Here is an 18619-nt window from a genome sequence, read left to right as displayed (position 1 = left end):
TGCATCACCCCCTGAACCATCTACCAGCACCTCATTGTTCGGTTTATGAGGCTGTATGTGTCATCTCCTCTCCCTTTCGTCGGTGTCCTCACCCAACACCCATGTATATCAGTCAGATAGGTCGATTGTTGCCCAACTTAAGGCAGAACATCTATCAGGGAAATCATGCCTCGGTCCAAAGCTATTATACTTAAGCATTGACGAGGAGCAGAGCCATCACAGCTTATCCTGTGCCCAAGTGAGGGAGAGTAGAGGACAAGGTAAGACAATTCTCATTTAACTCTCAACGCTCCAGTTGCGGCTCTGCGCTCAACGCTGACTGCCGAAGTTCAGACATGCCACTTCAGAGAGGTCGAATGTGCTGCTCCGTATGTATTGTACTGTACTGTACATACAGATCGTCCACCGCACCCATATTCCTACCTACGTATCCCGAGACGCATCTGACGAGCGGATTCAACTGATCTCAAGACATGAACTTCAGTGACGAGATAAGTATGATTGCTGCTCCCAAACTTTCACCCCTGGACAGACGACGGTTCAAGCGGTTTTCCTCATGCTTGGATAACGTGCATTCTTTCCATTGAAGAACAATCATCGTTGTGGTACCCGAGTACGCGTGGCCTCCGCTTCTCCATGACCAGAGGCTGCAGGTCGAGGTTTTAGTGGTTCAAGAGATTGATTGGGCTGGCCGTTGGGCTGGAAGTTGTGTGAAACTTGGCCTGGACGAATTCAGGCACATGCACAGGTGTAACAGCTCTCACCATATCACCTGATTCTGGCAGCAAACAGCGCAGAATGCCGCAGATTTCTCGCTCCATTTGGCCTCGCACTTCTCGAGTGCTCGGTTCCCAGATTGTAGCATCCAATAACATGCAGAACGCATGTAGCAGCGCAGCCACTGCGAGGGCATGAGTTACTGGGCATAGGCATTCATCAAACTAGAACAATATCCTGGAGCTCAGCACCCCCAAACCAATCTACATTGTCCAGCCTCGCAAACCCCACGCGTCGCCACGTCCCATCACCGTTCGGGAGCACAGCCAGAGACGCAACACCCCGCCGGCCATAGGTATCTTTATCCTGTAAGATCGGCAGTAACCACACTGCTAATGTTTCTGACCCCGGCAGGAACGCCCAGTCAGGCGCAAACACGGCGAGCCAATCCCCAGACTCGCCATCATGAAGGAAAGGAGACCTCTCCTTCTGAGGCTCAACCAGGACGTAGCGAAGCATCTTGTCAAGGGGTCGCGCCCCCCTTGTTCCAACCTCGCTGTCCTTCACGGGCTTCACATCAGGCATTTTGACCGGCGCTTTGGCAACGGCCCGCTTCAGGTACCCTTGGAGATGGATGTGCGCTGAGGAGACGGTGCCGAACCGATTTGGTCCGTCGACCTTCGCCTGCGTATCCAACACCGTGATATATCGCATGATCTCGTTCCGTACGCCCAGGTACCACATGGTAAGAGTATCAGACCGGAGAGACGCCCAAGACCAGGAAGGCACTCCCGTCCGCCCTTGAGCCGTCGGTCGCGCCGTCACAAAATCAACGCTCCACAGGAGGCCGGGAATCAGGTCAGCTTCCCACAGGCCAGCCAAGTACCTGTCACCTGTGATCATGTTAAAGTAACTGGCGATACCCGAAACAGCCGGGAGGACATCCGTATCGATAGTGATACAGCGGCAGTTATATTCGGTCACCAAGTCGTACCACTGGTCGTACACCATCCGCTGGTAAGATGGGTTCGCGCGCAGCTTTGCCTGCAGCCCCGCCATAGCGTGGAACATGACTTCTTTCGCTCTGTCATCAGGTCCTCCCCTTGCAATGTTGCTATCCAAGTCTCGTCTCGTCTGGGACTGCCACAAGGCTGGCCGCCACGGCGTCGGCGGCATGCACGACGCCCGCAGGGTGGCGAAGAGCGATTCGAAGCGTAGCGTGTGCTGGTATTCCTCTATTAGGAGGTGGCTGTCGAGACCGCTGCGCAGCTTGTGACCGTGTGGGCAGGCCTCGGAGGCCCGCATTGTCAGACAGGAGAAGGAGATCTGGTGTTCACCGAAGAAGAGCGTGCGCGGCGCAAGAATCCGCTCCTGGAGGATCCAGGCCCGGCTGTCGAGCTGCGTAAACTCGGTGAAGCGCCAGTCGGTATCCCTCGCAATGTGCGGCGCCAGGTGCACCGACGCGTCGACGATATCCAGGTCGTGCCAGTAGCGGAGGCGGACGTGGCATGGCTGAATGCCACAGGGGTCGCGTGGCTGGAAGCAGCCCTGTTCTGACGAGAAGCCGCCGCCTCGCGAGTCTACGGCCGCGGCGATATTGAAGAACGAGTTCCAGTAGTAGTTGCCCATCTGGGCCGATTCCACCTCCCAGTCCTCTTTCGAGTCTTGGATAATGCAAAGGCTGTCTATCCAGAGGAAGGTCACACCAAGTGTTCGGCATACCGTGATGGCGTCTCGAAAGGTCTGGGGTAGGATAGACCACGGAATACGCTTCTTGAAGTCGTCTATAGTATCCCTAGTAGTCCGTGCTTGGAGTATCTTGGGCCATCGATGGCTGAGCGTTGCGTAGCGCCCAAACTGCCCATTACTCTCGTAGAGATACGGATTCTTTTCATCGACGTTGGACCCGACATAGACTAACCTTCTTGGGAGACGGGTATAGGCGTCGGTGGTACATGTGCACAACCCATGCGTCTGAACACAAAGCTTGAGCCAAACGGCAGCGAGCTTCAGGTTTGCGAGGCTTCCCGTGTGCTCGTTGTCCTCGCGATCTGACTCCGGAACGTCCAAGGACGAGCCAAACACATCTGGGGCGGCTGGAAGGACCCTGTCAAGTTCGTAGAAGCCAACAAACCTTTGGCTTTCCAGTCGGTGCACCATGCGAGAACCCGACCGGTCACGGAGTGACACCTTTCTAAGGTCGATCTCGCCAAGACCTCGCTGGTTTTCCACCAGGGGGGTGCTCTCAACAGATCTCCAACGCAAGGCCGCTGCCTTGCCTTTGTACTGATTGACGTGTAGGATCGACTCTACGCCAAGACGAGTCAGCTGCCTGAGCACAGAACCAACTGGCAAGTCTCGTGACGAACAACAGGACTAAGAGACATATGGGGATGCGTTCCTGTAGATACATGCCTGGGCTCATGAAGATGTCCAATGTCATAGCACGGTCCGGACCGCATTCAACGGTGATGTGCTGGTCTTCGAGCGGTAACATATTCTTCCTCGCCCCCCATGTCCGATATGTTGAGAGATATAGTACGACGGGGTGGATTTCGCTGGTGCCGGTATCATCCTTACGCTTGAGTGGCTCTCGCAGTCCGTTCCACAGCAGTCGGCAGAGTTTGCAGCCGGCCGCAGCAGAACGTTGGAGTTCGTAGATGCTTGGATAGTGCTGGTACACCAAGGTGTTGCGCGCGCCATGTCGGCTAGCCGTGGCCAAGCGGTGAATAGCATGCAGGTCCGTGGGCTTAAAGTCCAGGACGAAGCAAATGGGACAAAGGCTGCCAGGCCAAGGCAAGATCTCGCGCCGCGGGCCGTCCCGCGGTGGAGGGTACGTCGAGAAAGGCCTCTCGGGCTCTTCGAGAGCCAAGGTGATTGTTTGTACGGCGTCCGAGTCCGACATGACGGGAGTTATTGACAATCAACTCATTGTTGCGATGCAAAACCTATCGACGGATTGCGCAGTCGGAAAAATGAAGCTCATGAATGGCTCATGTTTTCCACGCGCAGTGTAGCGCCCGGTCATGCGGCTGAAAAAGCTGGCGCCGGCAAGCGCCCCAACTTAATCTGGGTTAGAATCACCAATTGTCGGTGGCGGTGGCTTCTCGTTCGCAGCGCTAGCGCAATTTTTGAACGGAGACGGTTCTCAGCAACCGAACTTGATACAAAGGTTCAACAGGATGCAGATGGGGCTAATCATCTCATGACACCAGAGTCCAAGCTGGCGGGCAGTTCGGAATTATCACAACTGCCAGTTCCGGAACCTATTAAACAGGAAGGCCTTATCGAGCAACACTTTAATCCGTGCACTTTCAGCTAAATTCTCTTGTACTCCGTAAACAGAAGTAGTTGACAACTATTACTGTAAATGGAAATAGTTAAGTCGGTTAGCGCAGAACTTCCGACAGGGGTCCTAGTCCTAAATTCAAAAAGATACCTCAAAACAGCCATAAACCACAACTCAACGAAGAAAAATAGAGCATCTAGTAATACTCAAAAAGGTGGTTTTATCCAAAGCCTACTTGCAGGCGAAAAGTGGCTATTTTGATATTGAGATCTGATTTTTAGGTTGATGCTTGACTTCAAGTCAGGCGCTAGCGAACAAACCAGGGGGACATTGTATAAAGAGAGAGCTATTATCGAGCTCAACGTGCAGGACACTGTTTTATTTGCAAAAACACTAAAGGTTTTGATGGAAACGACTTAGAGAGTTGTTCTTGAGTTGTTAGCCCTGCTAAGTTAGATAGCTCTTTCGAGATACTTATACTGGATCAGACCTGTAAAGTTGAAGCTGTCGAAAATCTTCATTTCAACCTCGGATTCCTATTGTAAGTCCAGCGCTCCCTTAAATTCAAAGCAAGGGAGGCAAGCTCCAGGCAAGGTGCCCGTACCAGGCGGACCAAGCGTTTTGCATGCCAGGTCTAACGCTAACAGCGATGGAGATTAACCCCAACCCTATCTGGCAATCGGAAGATTGGCGGGAGACTAGTCACGTGCCTCATCGGTTCCCCAAGGCCTCGACCGAGAAACTTTGGCTTGTTTCGCTTCGACCCAATCTCAACTGCCAGCGGCAACCACGCAATCCCGCGACGAGGCCGCTTCGAAGCCTTTTTACTATCCCACCTGTCGCCCAGCACTGAAGTTGTTTCTCCAAATATTGGCACCGCGACTGTAATAAGGACAATTAGCAGAGGCCGTTTCTCGGACTGGTGCTATTTCCGCATCCCGCAGTCGCGCTCTGCACCAAAAAGGCACAGAAACTTTAATTCAAACCATAAGATCGACGACACGACCCTGCGTCGTCCGTCTCCACTCACCAACTCATCAAGTCGGTATCACTCAAATCCCGCAGTTGCCAGGCCCCCGTTTTATAACTAGTTAGAGGAGTCGAGAAATATCCATCATGAACCCTTCTAGATACAGTGAAAGCGATGAGGTCGACCCAACCCAACCATATAACGCTGCTTTCGAAGCCTGGAAAGATGCCGTCACGAGCCGCTACCAGATGGACCACGGCTTTGCAAATAGCTTCATGGATTTGCTCACCAACTACAAAAAGTTACATGATGAATGCCAACGCGAAAAGCGCAACGCCTATATCTGGCAGAGAGAGCACGACTTAACTCAGAGAGAGCTGAATGCCCTGAGATCTGCCGCCGTAAGCGGGATCCCTCATTTCCACACCATGGCTTGCCCGCTCCTGGCATGTGCTAACTGCGATCCTCAGGAATCCTCTTCTTTTGCTTTTGTTCTTATTGACGGTGATGGCGCCGTCTTCCATGAAGACCTTATTGCTGCCGGCGAAAAGGGCGGCGGAGATGCGGCCCACGAGCTGCATAAAAGTCTTAAGCAGTTTTTCCACGAAAGCCCTGTTTTTCCAAACATCGACACCATTTTCGTCCACGTTATACTAAGTGTCGAGGGTCTCTCCAAGGCTCTTTATGCTGCCTCTCCAAACAATGTTATCGACTATGCAACCTTGACCAAGTTTGGCCGTGGCTTCTGTCGCGCCCAGCCGCTTTTCTCCTTTACCGACGTCGGCTACGGCAAGGAACAGGCCGATCACAAAGTGCGCAAGTTCTTTGAAATCATGGAGAGGAATATCCAGTGCAGAGCTCTTGTTCTGGCCGGCTGCCACGATAATGGTTATGCCACCTTTTTGGAATCCTTCCGGGGCAACCAAAAAATCTGTCTGCTAGAGACCACTCCTGCTGCTGCCGATTTCAGAAAGCTCGACTTCAAGAGACTTTCGTTTAAACACATATTTCGGTCCGAGCCGGTGCCAACCAGGCCCCTTCCGCCTCCGGGGTTCACAATGCCGCATTTTCCACAGCATCTGCCTCAAGCGCCGCCCCAAACGGCTCCGGCGAGCGCTCCTCCAGCCGTCCGCAGCCCCCCGCCTGATCTCGCTGGGTTTCCTAGCCCTTCTCCAGGCTCGTCGCCCAAGCTGACGCCGCCTGCGTCCGTTTCCACCAACAAATCCGAGACCCAGGCAAACAGTTACGCGGCCGTTGGACGGTCAACTGCCCCTATCACCATCAACATTGCCAGCCAGAAGAAGCCCGCCGCGCAGCGTCCTTTTTACCAGCTCAACAAGGACAACATGCGTGTTGACGTGCCCTTACCCAAGGCGGATCCCAACGCGGTCAGGGCTATCGAGGAGCGCAGACAGGCTAACCGCACCAACCTTTGCAACCGCTACCATCTATCGAATAGCTGCAAAAACGGGGCCAACTGCAATTTCTACCACGGGGAGCGCCTTAATGCGGCCGAGATGCTTGCGCTGCGGCACAAGACGAGGAATATTGTCTGCAGCTCGGGCCATAAATGCGAAGACATTGCCTGCAACCTGGGCCACCACTGCGTGAACCCGGGATCGTGTTTCTTTGGCAACGACTGTCGGTTTTCGGATATGCATGGGATGGATACGGTAAGTTGCCTACCGAGTTCTGGAATGAAGGCTGTAATTACTGGATGCTGACTTTCGATGGCTAGACACCTACGCTTAAAATTTTCGAGGACGGCACCCGCGAAGTTGTCAATTAAGCACGTCATCTACAAAAAAAGATCATTAGTTAAACCGATGTGTCTCACGGAAGACTCTTGCCCTTTTACTTGTGGCCGTCCTGACACTGAGGTGTCAGCACGGCATCATCTCCCTGTCTAGTGTGAACTAAATATTATTATTTCTGGCGATTTTTCGTCTGGAATGAAGGGATGAAGATAGGAAGCTATTACTTATGGTCTTTGTTCGTCTTGTCACCGGTTACCTTTTTTCATGTGACTGTCATAGGACACATCTCAGCTCATTACTTTCAGGGAACAGATTGATCAGCGATGGGGTTTCATGTAGTGTGCTTGAGCCTTTGTCATGGCTGTCTAATCGTTAAATTACAACTTCTCTTCATGAAAGCGATCACCTAAACGAAATATAGTTGCTATTTAACTCAAGTTCCCCGTGAGTTAGTACAAACCTTGTATCGTCAAACTCTCGAGCTGTCGTTAACCGACTAGTTGTAGATGGACATCCGGGCTACAGTCAGAGTGACCACCGGTGCATGATACCAGCTAGAAGCCTCTCCCGTGCCTGGCGGTGAAGTAGCGCCGCTGCCATGTTCGCCCGTCGGTCTTTTCCCTCAGGTGCCATCTCCCATTATGCGTTCACGATCTTGCGCTTACCTGGCTGACGGTGTCCAGGTCGCGCCCTTCACTGCCTTCAGGGCGATGGCAGCTGCCACTTTGGCGGCGATGGGCAGTATCAAAGACGCTATCGGCGAATCCGCCGATGCAAGACTTGCCGGGCCATGCATAACATACCTTCTCAAGCTAACGTTCTTCTCCTGACCTGGTGGCGCTCTCTCCTGCTCTCCTTGCCGCCCATTATCTTCGACGAAATCATCCAGACCCTAGTCGACAACAACGATGGTAGGGCGGGCTTGGCCAGCTTGGCCCAGACTTGCCGCTATATACATGACCGTCTCACACCAATCCTATACCGTGAAATCGAGGACCCCACAATCTACAGTGTAGTTGGCAACGAGGTGGCTAGGTCTAACAGGGTTAGGCCGACTACCTTGGGCTTACCAATACCTTTTCATTCCCGTGCGTCTTCCATTGCGCGTTCTCGATCTTGCCCTTTTCCCTGTGGTTGGCGGTCACGGTGCTTACGTCGCCCTGGGCAATGGCAGCTAGCGGCCACTTTGGCGACGAATTGCAATTTCACTGGCAGACACGCTACCGGTAAATCCGCCGAGGCCTTGCCGCCGGTAGTATATGCGCGACCTTAGTGTGTTCACCCCAGTTCACGGCAAAATCGAGAACGCCGCCGTCCAGACTCTTAAGACAGTTACTTACCGCCGTACATGCCGCCGTCGTTTCTATGTTCCCCTCCCGGCCGCCGAACGCGTATCGGTAACGAGTTGGTTACTTCTGACAGGCCAGACTGAACTACCTCGAGCACGCCCACGCCCTTATATATAATTTTACTGTACCTTAGGCGAGCATATCATGGTTCTAAACTCCGGAAGACGGAAATGCTAACTTGAACCCTTTAGTCCTCGGGTACCCATGTTTCTAGGATAGGACTGCAATGTTACCTGCTTAGGAGTACAAGCCCCACGGTTGGTAGCGGAGGGGGATACAATGGCTCAAAGACCCCGACGTGCACGTGGTCGGTGGCATCCGCTACCTTGAACACTCCCTGGGGGACGGGGACTATAAACACTAACAAGGACCGGCTTGTTGTTTCCCTATTCTCGCCCTAGCTTGACATTGCTTTTAACCTTAACCTACCTTACCTAGCTGCGTTTCAATCATGGAAACGTGTAGAAATGGAGGCTATAAGGGAGTCAGATTACACTACAGTGGACTCACGAGATAGGACAATAGAATTGAGGTCGAGCATATGTCCACGCAGCCTTCTCGGCTGGGCGCTTTTAGGTTCTAGGTTGTCATCAATGTCAAATTCAGCCGCCCACTCGCAGCAACAACATATGAAACTGGCGGCATTGACTGGTGGATTAACGATATATCACTCTGGCGGTGGAAAGGGCAAGAGAGTTGGCCGCAAGATCTCGATCTCGGCAATGACAAACCAGCCAACCCAATAGAGTCCGTGTTTGAGGACATGCGGGCACGGAAAGACAGCAATGGCCTCCTGTTTGGCCGCAACATAAACCGGGTGGTGTAGCTGCTGCCAGTTGCTGCCGCATTGGTACACCTGGCCCCCAGTGGCTTTACTGAGCGTAGGCCCCCCGTCGTCGTCCGCACCCACCTACATTGCCCGGCCGGCCGTGGAGGCGGGGCGGGCGGGGCTTGCTGCTGCTGCTACCGCTGCCGGTAGCAGTGCCGTCGCCGGCGGTGTGGTCGGGGCTGAGCAGGGTGTTAACAGCTCCGCTGACTCGTTTGCCGCCGGCGTCGACGAAGTAGACGAGAGCAGTGGGAGCCATCGGAAGACGGTAGCTGACGCGACCCTTAACCTTTGATCAACCTGCTTTGCTGCAAGTTCGTGTCTGATTTCCTCAATCCACGTCTAAAAAGCAGCCAATAATCGAAATATCAGAACCGGTGATCTACCAGGAGGTTCAGGGGGTTATGTTTACACGGGCGAGTTCAGAAGGTCAATCACTGTTGGTGGAGCTCCTTAGAGCTCTCTGGGCCTGAGACCTTCTTAGAGCTCCTTTGTCCCTTTTTGACAGGGCAAACACCGTCAGAAGAACAGCCAAGCAATCCTATATAGGCTTGCCCCCCAGAGCCTCTCTGGCCATCTCTCTTCTTCCCCATCATTATCAGAGCAGTAGCAACAGAGCTTGTTTTACCGCCACCCTTCCTAAGACTCCTGTCACTTCAATGACTACTAGTAAGCAGGGACTTGAGCTTTGCAAGGAAACAATCAATCTCAGGAATCAAGGTACCTAGGTAGTCTATTCGAATGCCGGCATTCTTCTACCTAGGCCCAGTCTCCTCCGCGTGCTAGAACCCTGTGCTGCACAAGGTTCGCTTCCTCCGCTTCATACCATTACCAATCTGCCAATCTCTTCAACGTTGTCGACGCAGTCTTCACACCCCGCACCTGATCAAGTGAAGCCTCTTCAGGCAGAGGCAGACTCCCCCCTTAACCGGGCGAGCAGGGAGCTCCACCTCTTGCGCTTGGTATTGGCCTGTCGCATCTCGCAGTGCAGGAAAAAGAGCGCCATATACAGCACCCAGATCTGGCCCTTGATGCCACCAACCACATCAGGGTCCCGGAACCATTGCACCTCTTGCCACCACCAAGCGTGGGGCTTGTCCACTTCCTCCTTGTTGCCGCTGTCGAATGGCAGTACCGCCCCGTCTGTGCCATCGCAGTGGTGGGCATGAGCCAGAACCTGGAGGATAAACCTCGCGTAGTAGCTGTCCACGCTGCACTCCTCGCCGTCAGACTCGGAGTGAGCGAGCCAGGGGATCTGGGCATTCCACCCCGCCAGCACGGCCAGGTCGACAGGGCAGTGGTCTGCCATGTCGAGAGTTTCCCAGTCCTGGTGCAGCCCAGGGAGCAAGCGACTCTCCACGACGAGGGGGTAGGGCATCCAGTCGCCCTTTTGCGCCCGCTTGTCATGGTGGTGGTACGGGAGGCTGTTGGCAGGCTCCGGCTCCGGCTCAGGCTCCTTTCCGGCCCGGGCTCGGCAGACTTCTTCGATGGAGGCGAGGTCGCGGCGGAAAGCGGCGAAGGCGGCCTTGACAACCGGCCAGCGCAGGAGGATCGTCAGGTGGGCGGTTGTGAGAGCGGGGGGAAGCAGAGATCCGGCTTCGCGCAGGGCGGAGAGCAGCGCCTGGATCTTGTGGTCGGCGGCGTTCTGCAGCAGCAACTTCAACCGCTGGCGGCGACTCGGAGCCGTGGCTTTGAGGATGCGCGGCTGCGCCGCGTTGAAGACAAATGTGTCTGGCAGGATGCCAAGGGGCTCGGGGAGGGGCTCGGGGTGAGGCGTCCAGCCTTCTGGTGGGAAGAACGGCTTGAGCCCGGGCAATTCGGGGATGGGGCGTGGGGTGGAGGCTCGAGAGATAGGCGTGGAGCGGCGGTCACTGAGGTTGGTCGTGGGACATGGGAACGGTGTTGGAGACGCGGTCGATGGTGACGGAGAGTTTCTATTAAGATCTTCCCTGGTGGCTAGGCACTCGAAGGAGAATGCTCTCGAGGGATTATAGTAAGGCAGCCTGGCTGCCGGTTGCTCGTTATAAGGCGGTTGGTCTGGTAAAGGCGTATCTACTATCAGTACGGTTCCGGGTGTGAGACCGAAACCCCAGGGAGTATCACCTGTTTGCAGACGCAAATTCGCCGGAACGGACATGCGTTTGTCTTCGGGCGGGTAGAGCTGTACTGCAAAGCTCTGGGGACGGTCTCTTGGGAATGGGCTGCGCTCGGCCTGGGCGTTCTGGACCTCGAGGATAGAGTGCCGTGACTCCCGGTCATCGTTCAGTCGGCGAGCCATTTGTTCCGAGGTGAGTCTGGTTGCAGATGGATGAGCCGTGCGTTCCATTTCTTTCTTGTCGGAGACCCAGTCTTGAAGTTGTGAGGAGATTCCTCGAAAAGTCACGAGGATTGGGCGCTTTTTTATTTCCCTTGGAGTTTTGGACCCGCGCAAAGCCGCACTTGAACAGGACTCAACCACGCGGCTGTGCCCCTGAACATTCAATGAAGCTGTCCTGGACTCGTTCTCGGCATGTCCCAGGCCTCAACCAGTGTGTTCATGTCCCAAGCTGCTGTTCCCAAGCACAACCTCTTTGTACCCCCCTATTCACTGCCCGAGTTTTGGAGACATCCTTCAAAACAAACCGCATGCTCTCCACGAGGGACTACGGTCAAAGACTATTGTTCTGCGAGTGGCCCTGCTTCTTTGTGTCCATACATTTGGTTCTTTAGCTAACGAGTGAGTGTGAAGGAAACAGCAATGTTGAACGGAGCATGAACAGAAAGTAAACAAAGAGCGTGTGAGACAACACCAGATTTTGGTGATGGACTGAACCATCGTATCGTTCTCTCGAGGGGATTATCACAGGTTGTTCGGATGGTTTAAATGCCCAAAATAAAGCTCTTACAATAAAAGAACTATAATTGCCAGTGAGATATGCCAGGTTCAAGCCTGGTGAGGTGCTCAGGGACGGGAGTCAGGGGTAAATGCACGTGCCCTGTGAGACTGTAAGTGATATCAGGCATTAAACACCAGACACACACATATTGGCGCACATTCATAGGCTACCTTACGTTGTAGGATGTTCAACATTGAAGGAGTTTATGCCTCCCCTACCACCCTTAACCAGTTGCTTACTCCCAACATTGGATGAAACTTAGGTAAATATAGGTACTATTTCGATGATTCCGGGCATACTACTAAGAGGCTAATTCCTGGCGATTTACAACCTGCATCTCGACGTGGTAAAGCGCATGCTGCCTTCCATCATCAGAGAAGCGCATCACCTGGCCGAGTTCCAAAAACTCATGTCGCGTATTGTGCAGCAAATCTCACACAAGTACCCGCGAATCAAAGTCTACGGCACCCTAATATATACTAACTAGTAGTATAGTTATACTACTATAGTATATACTATGATCACCACAGGACACAGGTTAACAGCTCTGCCAACGCATCTGCGTTGAGCTAGAAGCGATTCTTTTATAAGAATTGTCCGATGGATGTCGATTCATTCACCCTAGGTGACTGGACTTCAACACCTAATGTGAATGAGTCGGCACTATTCAGGAACAGGACACCAGTAACGGCCCTCCTAGCCAATTTCACATCTCATACGTGTATAAAGTCTTCCAATCTTCCACGAACTAGCTAGCTACCATTTTTCTTCTTCCAACTTACTCAAACCCCTCTCTCTCAAACCCCTGGGAATCTCCATCAAGAACCAAGAAAGAGTGTCAATCGCAGCGAACGGAGCTATTCACAAACAGCGTCAACAACATGAACTCATCCAAGCCCTCGGGTAACTGGACCATGCCCGGGCGTCCACCTCCACCGAATGAGGTATCTCGTGGTGGCGCTGGTGATAACCAGATTAAGCTCAATGTTGACTCGGGAACCATCTCAGCGGCCGTGATAGCCGCAGTGAGCACACTGGCGGCTTGTATGCTTCTCTTCTGGGGGATCATCGGTTACAAGTACTTCCGCCCACGCCGCTAGAGACTTTGGACCTGGATTCAGACATCATATGGATTCGATGGAGTTGATGCTTTTCATGTGGCATGGCCGCTCTGCTCTTGGCGAATGTGTACAGGACCTTAAGTACCTTAAGTACTGACTGGAGATTTGGATGCTCCTGAAGCAGGAAGAACAAGGATGCGTGGGGAATCAGATAGACCGAAATACATCCCTGATCTCTGATTTTTTTGTATTTTTTTATATTTTTATTTTTATTTTTATTTTTTATTTTTTTCCTCTTTTTGTTTTGGCAAAGCTTCATGACTTCCTATGAACTTTGTGTGAATCTATCTAAACTTGTATCGCACTTTAAATGATGGCACAACTTGAAGTTGCCGCCTGGGGCTGGTGAAATCATTGCCCAAGGGTTCGACTGAAAGGTAGAAAACTCCGCCGCAACAGCCCATGAATCTGCAGTCCGAAACCTTCCATGCCGCTCAAGCCCAGACTCCAGCTCGAGACGCCCAACAAACTGGGGCCACACGACTATTAGACACCTTGACACCTCTCTCCCTCTCTAAGCCAGCAAGAAGTGATCAAACCACCTGACCGCCTGTAGAAAAGCCTCCTCCTTCCCAAACCTCGACTGCGGATCCGACATATTCGCCCGGACCGCGAACCCGTGCTCCGTGCCCGAGTAGAGCGTGGTCTGGTACGGCTGAGGCGTGTTGGAAAGGATAGTCTCCATCTCAAACCTCTGCGCGGGGGTCATCAAACTATCATGCTCGGCGGAGGCCACGGCCACAGGCCGCGCAATGGCCTGGATCTCACTCTCCTCCAGCAGACTCGGGTGCGCAGCGAAGCCAACGTCGACGCCCTTCCCCTCGGCCGCAAACCGGAACGAGTACCGCCCACCAAAACAATACCCCGGCGCGCCGATGCGGCTGACCTTGTGCTCCTTGCGCAAGTAGTCAATCGATGTGGCGATGATGGGGTCCGTGAACTCGGGGGCATGCTTGGCGAGGAACTCGGTCGTGTTGAACCCTGGCACGTTGATGTCGCCCGGAGCAGGGGCGCCGTTGAATAGGTCTGGGGCGACGGCTAGGTAGCCTGCCCGCGCGAAGCTGTCGACTAACCTGCATGGCGCATCAGTATCGCTATCGGGGGACTTGAAGGGTTACGCAGCAGTGATACTGGTGGTGGTGGACCTACAGCTTGTTCTCGCGCAGGGCAAGCCCAAACACGTCGGTGAGGTAGAGGACCGCCTTGCCTGCCCTGGCCTTGGTGCGGACGTTGTTGCGGTCAGGCTTGGACACGTAGAAAGTGACTTTCAAGTTGATCGGAGCCAGTCAGCCAGCTTGTACTTGTACTTCGCCTGTTGCGCACTGGGCGAAGGGAATCGGAACTAACTGTTGTTGTAAACAACCTCCTTTCCGACCGGCTCACCGGTGCTGGCAACGATTGACGCATCAACTGCTTGGCACCCTTCTGGCTTTCCACCGGGAGCCGGGATGGCGGTTACGCCTCCGAACAGGGCCAACAATGTCGAAAATACGGTCAGCGAAGGGGCGCGCATTGTGAGGTTTGGTGGTCTTTTGCGACGACGGACTGTGTTGGGGGAGTAGGAGGATGGCGAGGTGGTTCTCGTCGTCCAAGACGGCCAAGTCTAGATCGACATATATATATGCAGCGGTACCACTGCCCATCCAACCCCGGTTTCCCAAATTACTCCGATGGGACCCTGCCAGTTGCATCTTGGCTCGCCGAGTCGCGCCCTTCGACAGCGTCATCACCGCAGCGTTGCGGAGCTAACGCAATTCAACCATTTGTTCATCCGAACACTCCCCAACGCCACCTACGCTTTTCTGAGACCTTCCTCGACACGCAACATTATCCTGGCCTTGATTGCCTTTGTCTGCACGTACACGTGTAGGTGTGGAAAGTTCTCGCTCCTGTCGCTGAATGCGGGGATCGAAGGACCAGTTGGTTGCGGGTAAATTCCAGGTTTTGCTGGGCGTCAAATCGCTGGAGTTTTTAACGGCCGGGCTTATCTGTTTGGAAGCAGAGGTCCGGTCGCGCTATTCAAGTTAGCGTACGAAGGTGGTGGAGTAAGTCCAGGCTAAACGCTACGGACCGTTGCATCCGCCTGCCAACTGCATGGTGCTGGGCTTCGTTCGGATCTCAGCTCATCGCCGTGCCTGGATTTATTGATTAATTGCGAACCAGTGAGGATCCAGACCACACCGGCATGGGCGCCTGGCGGCCTGGGACCTGCATGCGGGTGGTAGGCGAGGTGGGATTGCACCAAGGAAGCTACCTAGACTGCCTACTCCAGCAAGACCGACTGAGGTGCTCTCCACAGAAGCTTCCAATTTCGCGAATGCTTACAGTAGGCAATAAACAATACACCGGGCCATTGAGGTTGCTGACAATTGACATGATGCCTGCCATCTCACATCGACTGACTCGCTTAACAGTTCACCTATTGTTGACTCATCAAGAGATACTCACTAAGAGAATTAATTGAGTAATAGCTAATACTCTAGCCATATGCTACCACAAGTAAGCGATACACCACCCCCAAACACACCCGCCCAGCAACTTCTTCTTCGACCCTTTCCTCATCCAAAGTCATTCGAAGACCAGAGAGCGGACTGCGCACTTGTCGAGGCCTCACGGCAAGAGCCTACCGGTACCTTGTCCACAAACACCGTCGCTATGTCATCATCATTGCAAACGCATTGCACAAGCCGCACTGCCGCGGCCCAGGTCCTCCTTAGCGAAGCAGAAAGAGAAGACTAAACCTCGTCCCCAGCAACACGCTCATACCCGCCTCGCCTGCTACTCCCGCCTGCACCTGCACCCCCCCCACCCCCGCCCAAAATCTCCATCACCGCCGGACTCTCATACATTTCCGTATAATTCACCGGCCTGCCACCGAGCAGCGCGGCGCCCGTCTCCCTCCTCCCGAACACGGGCGCAGGGTCGCACCAAAAGTCCTTACAGTTGGTCAAACACCCCCTGTTGAACGGATTCCGATTCTTTCTGAGCTTGCCCGGACCATGCGCGACGCCGGCCGTCGCAGCGCTCCTGCCCCTGGCCATCTCGACGAAGATATCAACACCAAGCAGACGAGCCCACGTCTTTATAAACCCTCCACCGTGGCGGTGTGCATGGCGATGGCCATGGTGGCCCAGCACGTCCGAGTCTGAGTCTGTTGTCGGGGGCGGGTTGTGCGCGGGGTCGAGCGGGGCGCCGGTCGAGGTGAAGGCGCTGGCGAGCGAGGTCGAGGTCGCGGAGCGGTGGTTGACGCCAAACATGTTCTCGTAGGTTGTCATGGCGCGCGAGACCTGGATGAATTGCACGAATAAGAGTATGGTTACCCAGGTGAGTTGCAGAGAGGCCCAGATGGCCAGGAGCAGGCTGTACGCGTCGGCGTTGATGATGCGGCAGAGGCTGGGGGCGAGGATGTTGCATTCTTCTGAGGCGGTCGGGGAGACGGAGGAGAAATCTATGGTCATGGGTTAGTGGGTGGCAGGGGATGAAGGGGAGGGAAAAGAAACTTGCAGAGATAGGTAAGCCAATCATAGGTGAGTACGCCAAAAGTGAGGCTGATGAGGTAGACGAAGAAATGCCGGTGATTGTTGATACCGATGCAATTGTAGACCCAAGGGCAGTGACTGTCACTTCGTTAGCCTGTCTGGATCGACAAGGGATATGAACTTGCACGACTTACTGATCGTGTTTCGCAACGCAGCGCTGGCATCTGCGGCAATGCTTGCTTCGCAACGGCGTGCGGATCATGCACGTAACACAGAAATGCGACTCGTCATACTTCCACTGGCTGATCAGCTCATCGATGACGGCCTTCTGCTCGGCAATGCCGTTGAGTTTAGGTACAAAGCCAGGGTCATCGACCATGGACCTGATGTAGAAGAAAGTTGTAAGGCCGAAGAAAACGGCGAAGAGAAGATTGAATAACCAGGTTCCGTCTGAAAGAGCATTAGTGAGTCTGACAACTCAGGCAGGGGATCAGGGGCTGTACTAGGCGAGTATGCGGTATTCGGAAAGATTGTGAACAGCCAATTGAGGCCCACTAAGGTTAACGAAGCAGCAAATATCCCCGTCATCCAAGGCTATAAACCGTTAGAATGCCAGCCATCCTCTCAAGGGTGCGGGGCGCCTACCGTCTTCTCAAACTGCCTCATGTCTGGCGGGGCAAAAGCAATAACCTGTGTCCCTACCCAATGGCATGTGTAGGCAGCCAGAAGCCCGATGGGAATCCCCGCGTACACGGGCATGCCGGCAATAATGACCAAGGTAATCCAGACCATGACGAATGGCCAGAGGAAGAAGAACTTGGTCGTGAAACCCCTCCTGTCCTTCAGGAGATAAGACGCACCCGGCCAGCTCGGAACGATGGCGTTCCCTTCCTCATCATAGCCACATTCATACAGCGCCTTATGCCAGGCCGGGGCCGTGTTCAGCTCGCGGGCCGTAATGGACGGCGTCTTCCCCGTTGTCGTCTTGGCAAACCGGTCTGCGCCGTACTCAATGAGCTTCTGAATACACCCAGGGCTCCCCTTGACGAGCGCCCAGTGCAAAGCGGTGAAGCCTTGCTCGTCCTTGGCGTGCACGCTGGCGCCCCACCGCAGGAAGACATCGACGCAAGCGGGATACCCCTTGTATGCAGACCACATCAAGCCGGTATGACCGTAGGCATCTTCGACGTCGACTGGGATGCCTTGGTGGAGCAGCAGCACGATAAGGAGAAGGTTGCCATTGAAGGTGCTGATGTGTAGCGTATTATAGCCCTGGGCGTCGGTAATTAAGGGGTCGGCGCCGTGCTGGAGGAGCAGGTGGACGGTGTAGTAGTGGCTGCGCTGGGCGGCCCACTGCAGCGGCGTTGCGACGCTCTCGCCTCCCTTTTTGTTTATCGGGGCACCGCGCTCGATGAGGAACTTGCACATGGCATACTGATTATTGATGGCCGCCCACTGAGAGAAGAGAACAAAATGTCAGCCTCGGTCTGCCTGCTGCTTCGGAGCGGGAGGATGACGCACATGTAACGGGGTGATGCCTTCGTCGTCGGAATATGTCGCATCATAGTCCCCCGTCTCAAACAGCTTCTCCATGCCCGCAATGTCACCTATCCTAGCCATTTGCATGATGTCGTATTGTGCCGGCTCGCCCGGCATGTTGCCGAGTTCCATCTCATTGTTTAGCTTCGGTGTCGCGGTTTCCGACTTTGCGGGCGGCTGTGTGGGCGCGCCGTGTACCGGCGGTGGGCCAGATGCGTTACTTTGTTGCGCCATTGTCAAACGGAATCGCGGTGACGTTCAATTGGGTGGCCGCCGGCGAGGCGCAAGCGCGATAGCTGACCGATGGAGGCGGTCTGACAACCGCGCGATGCGGAACAAGCGAGCTACCTACACTCGAGGATGAACCATAACATGCAAAAAGGGACTATCTCAAGGGGCTGTTAGGGGAAGAACAAAACGATGAACAGCCCAGAGTTTTGATATTGTTGACGCCGCGCTTGGCTTCGAGCGACGTTGTCTCGGTGGCTAGATGAACGAAGACGGGTTTTCAACGAGGGTCGTTATTTCCAGGGACCGGGCTGCGTCGCCTGACGCCATCCTTCAGCGTCGAGGCTGAGCCACCCATGTCCTGCAGCCTTAGCAGGCGCTGCGGGCGGAGGCTAGGCCTACCTGGAAGGGAAACTATCAAGCTAAGGTACACGGCTTGTGGGTACGCCGGTACAGACCGAAAGAACC

General features: G+C 54.2%; 9 protein-coding genes across 9 annotated transcripts; 4 read left to right on the top strand and 5 right to left on the bottom strand.

The window, feature by feature from the left end:
- Nucleotides 1–905: 905 nt before the first annotated feature.
- On the bottom strand, nt 906–3759 carry N656DRAFT_784642 (HET-domain-containing protein). Its single transcript, XM_064816218.1, has 2 exons — nt 3133–3759; nt 906–3026 (listed from the first exon to the last, which is right to left on the bottom strand). The coding sequence occupies exons 1-2, from the start codon at nt 3620–3622 to the stop codon at nt 937–939; spliced, it is 2580 nt and encodes an 859-aa protein (XP_064665675.1). The 5' UTR covers nt 3623–3759; the 3' UTR covers nt 906–936.
- A 1018-nt stretch (nt 3760–4777) lies between these two features.
- On the top strand, nt 4778–7170 carry N656DRAFT_784641 (uncharacterized protein). The gene is made up of 3 exons (XM_064816217.1): nt 4778–5377; nt 5447–6649; nt 6715–7170. The coding sequence occupies exons 1-3, from the start codon at nt 5123–5125 to the stop codon at nt 6763–6765; spliced, it is 1509 nt and encodes a 502-aa protein (XP_064665674.1). The 5' UTR covers nt 4778–5122; the 3' UTR covers nt 6766–7170.
- Nucleotides 6986–8014, top strand: N656DRAFT_453022 (uncharacterized protein). The gene is made up of 4 exons (XM_064809693.1): nt 6986–7177; nt 7240–7359; nt 7417–7821; nt 7908–8014. Exons 2-4 carry the CDS (start codon nt 7332–7334, stop codon nt 7961–7963), a joined length of 489 nt encoding a protein of 162 aa, XP_064665673.1. The 5' UTR covers nt 6986–7177; nt 7240–7331; the 3' UTR covers nt 7964–8014.
- N656DRAFT_784640 (uncharacterized protein) lies at nt 7908–8365 on the top strand. Its single transcript, XM_064816216.1, has 2 exons — nt 7908–8215; nt 8274–8365. Exon 1 carries the CDS (start codon nt 7993–7995, stop codon nt 8197–8199), a length of 207 nt encoding a protein of 68 aa, XP_064665672.1. The 5' UTR covers nt 7908–7992; the 3' UTR covers nt 8200–8215; nt 8274–8365.
- Nucleotides 8366–8749: 384 nt separating this feature from the next.
- N656DRAFT_802171 (uncharacterized protein) lies at nt 8750–9167 on the bottom strand (the record flags this gene model as incomplete). Its single annotated transcript, XM_064818214.1, has 2 exons — nt 8750–8938; nt 8997–9167. The coding sequence occupies 2 exons, from the start codon at nt 9165–9167 to the stop codon at nt 8750–8752; spliced, it is 360 nt and encodes a 119-aa protein (XP_064665671.1).
- Nucleotides 9168–9809: 642 nt separating this feature from the next.
- On the bottom strand, nt 9810–11186 carry N656DRAFT_772128 (uncharacterized protein; the record flags this gene model as incomplete). The annotated part of the gene is made up of 1 exon (XM_064813902.1): nt 9810–11186. One exon carries the CDS (start codon nt 11184–11186, stop codon nt 9810–9812), a length of 1377 nt encoding a protein of 458 aa, XP_064665670.1.
- A 1291-nt stretch (nt 11187–12477) lies between these two features.
- N656DRAFT_784639 (uncharacterized protein) lies at nt 12478–12967 on the top strand. The gene has a single exon (XM_064816215.1). The coding sequence runs from the start codon at nt 12666–12668 to the stop codon at nt 12882–12884; it is 219 nt and encodes a 72-aa protein (XP_064665669.1). The 5' UTR covers nt 12478–12665; the 3' UTR covers nt 12885–12967.
- A 108-nt stretch (nt 12968–13075) lies between these two features.
- On the bottom strand, nt 13076–14915 carry N656DRAFT_784638 (alpha/beta-hydrolase). Its single transcript, XM_064816214.1, has 3 exons — nt 14253–14915; nt 14055–14169; nt 13076–13978 (listed from the first exon to the last, which is right to left on the bottom strand). The coding sequence occupies exons 1-3, from the start codon at nt 14416–14418 to the stop codon at nt 13420–13422; spliced, it is 840 nt and encodes a 279-aa protein (XP_064665668.1). The 5' UTR covers nt 14419–14915; the 3' UTR covers nt 13076–13419.
- A 433-nt stretch (nt 14916–15348) lies between these two features.
- On the bottom strand, nt 15349–18454 carry N656DRAFT_848945 (ankyrin). The gene is made up of 6 exons (XM_064819320.1): nt 17906–18454; nt 17030–17839; nt 16888–16978; nt 16579–16834; nt 16410–16522; nt 15349–16353 (listed from the first exon to the last, which is right to left on the bottom strand). The coding sequence occupies exons 1-6, from the start codon at nt 18155–18157 to the stop codon at nt 15641–15643; spliced, it is 2235 nt and encodes a 744-aa protein (XP_064665667.1). The 5' UTR covers nt 18158–18454; the 3' UTR covers nt 15349–15640.
- Nucleotides 18455–18619: the final 165 nt, after the last annotated feature.

Source organism: Canariomyces notabilis (genome assembly GCF_033297395.1).
Source record: "Canariomyces notabilis strain CBS 508.74 unplaced genomic scaffold N656scaffold_35, whole genome shotgun sequence".
Taxonomy (NCBI): Eukaryota; Fungi; Ascomycota; class Sordariomycetes; order Sordariales; family Chaetomiaceae; genus Canariomyces; species Canariomyces notabilis.
This window is presented reverse-complemented; position numbering and strand designations above follow the sequence as displayed.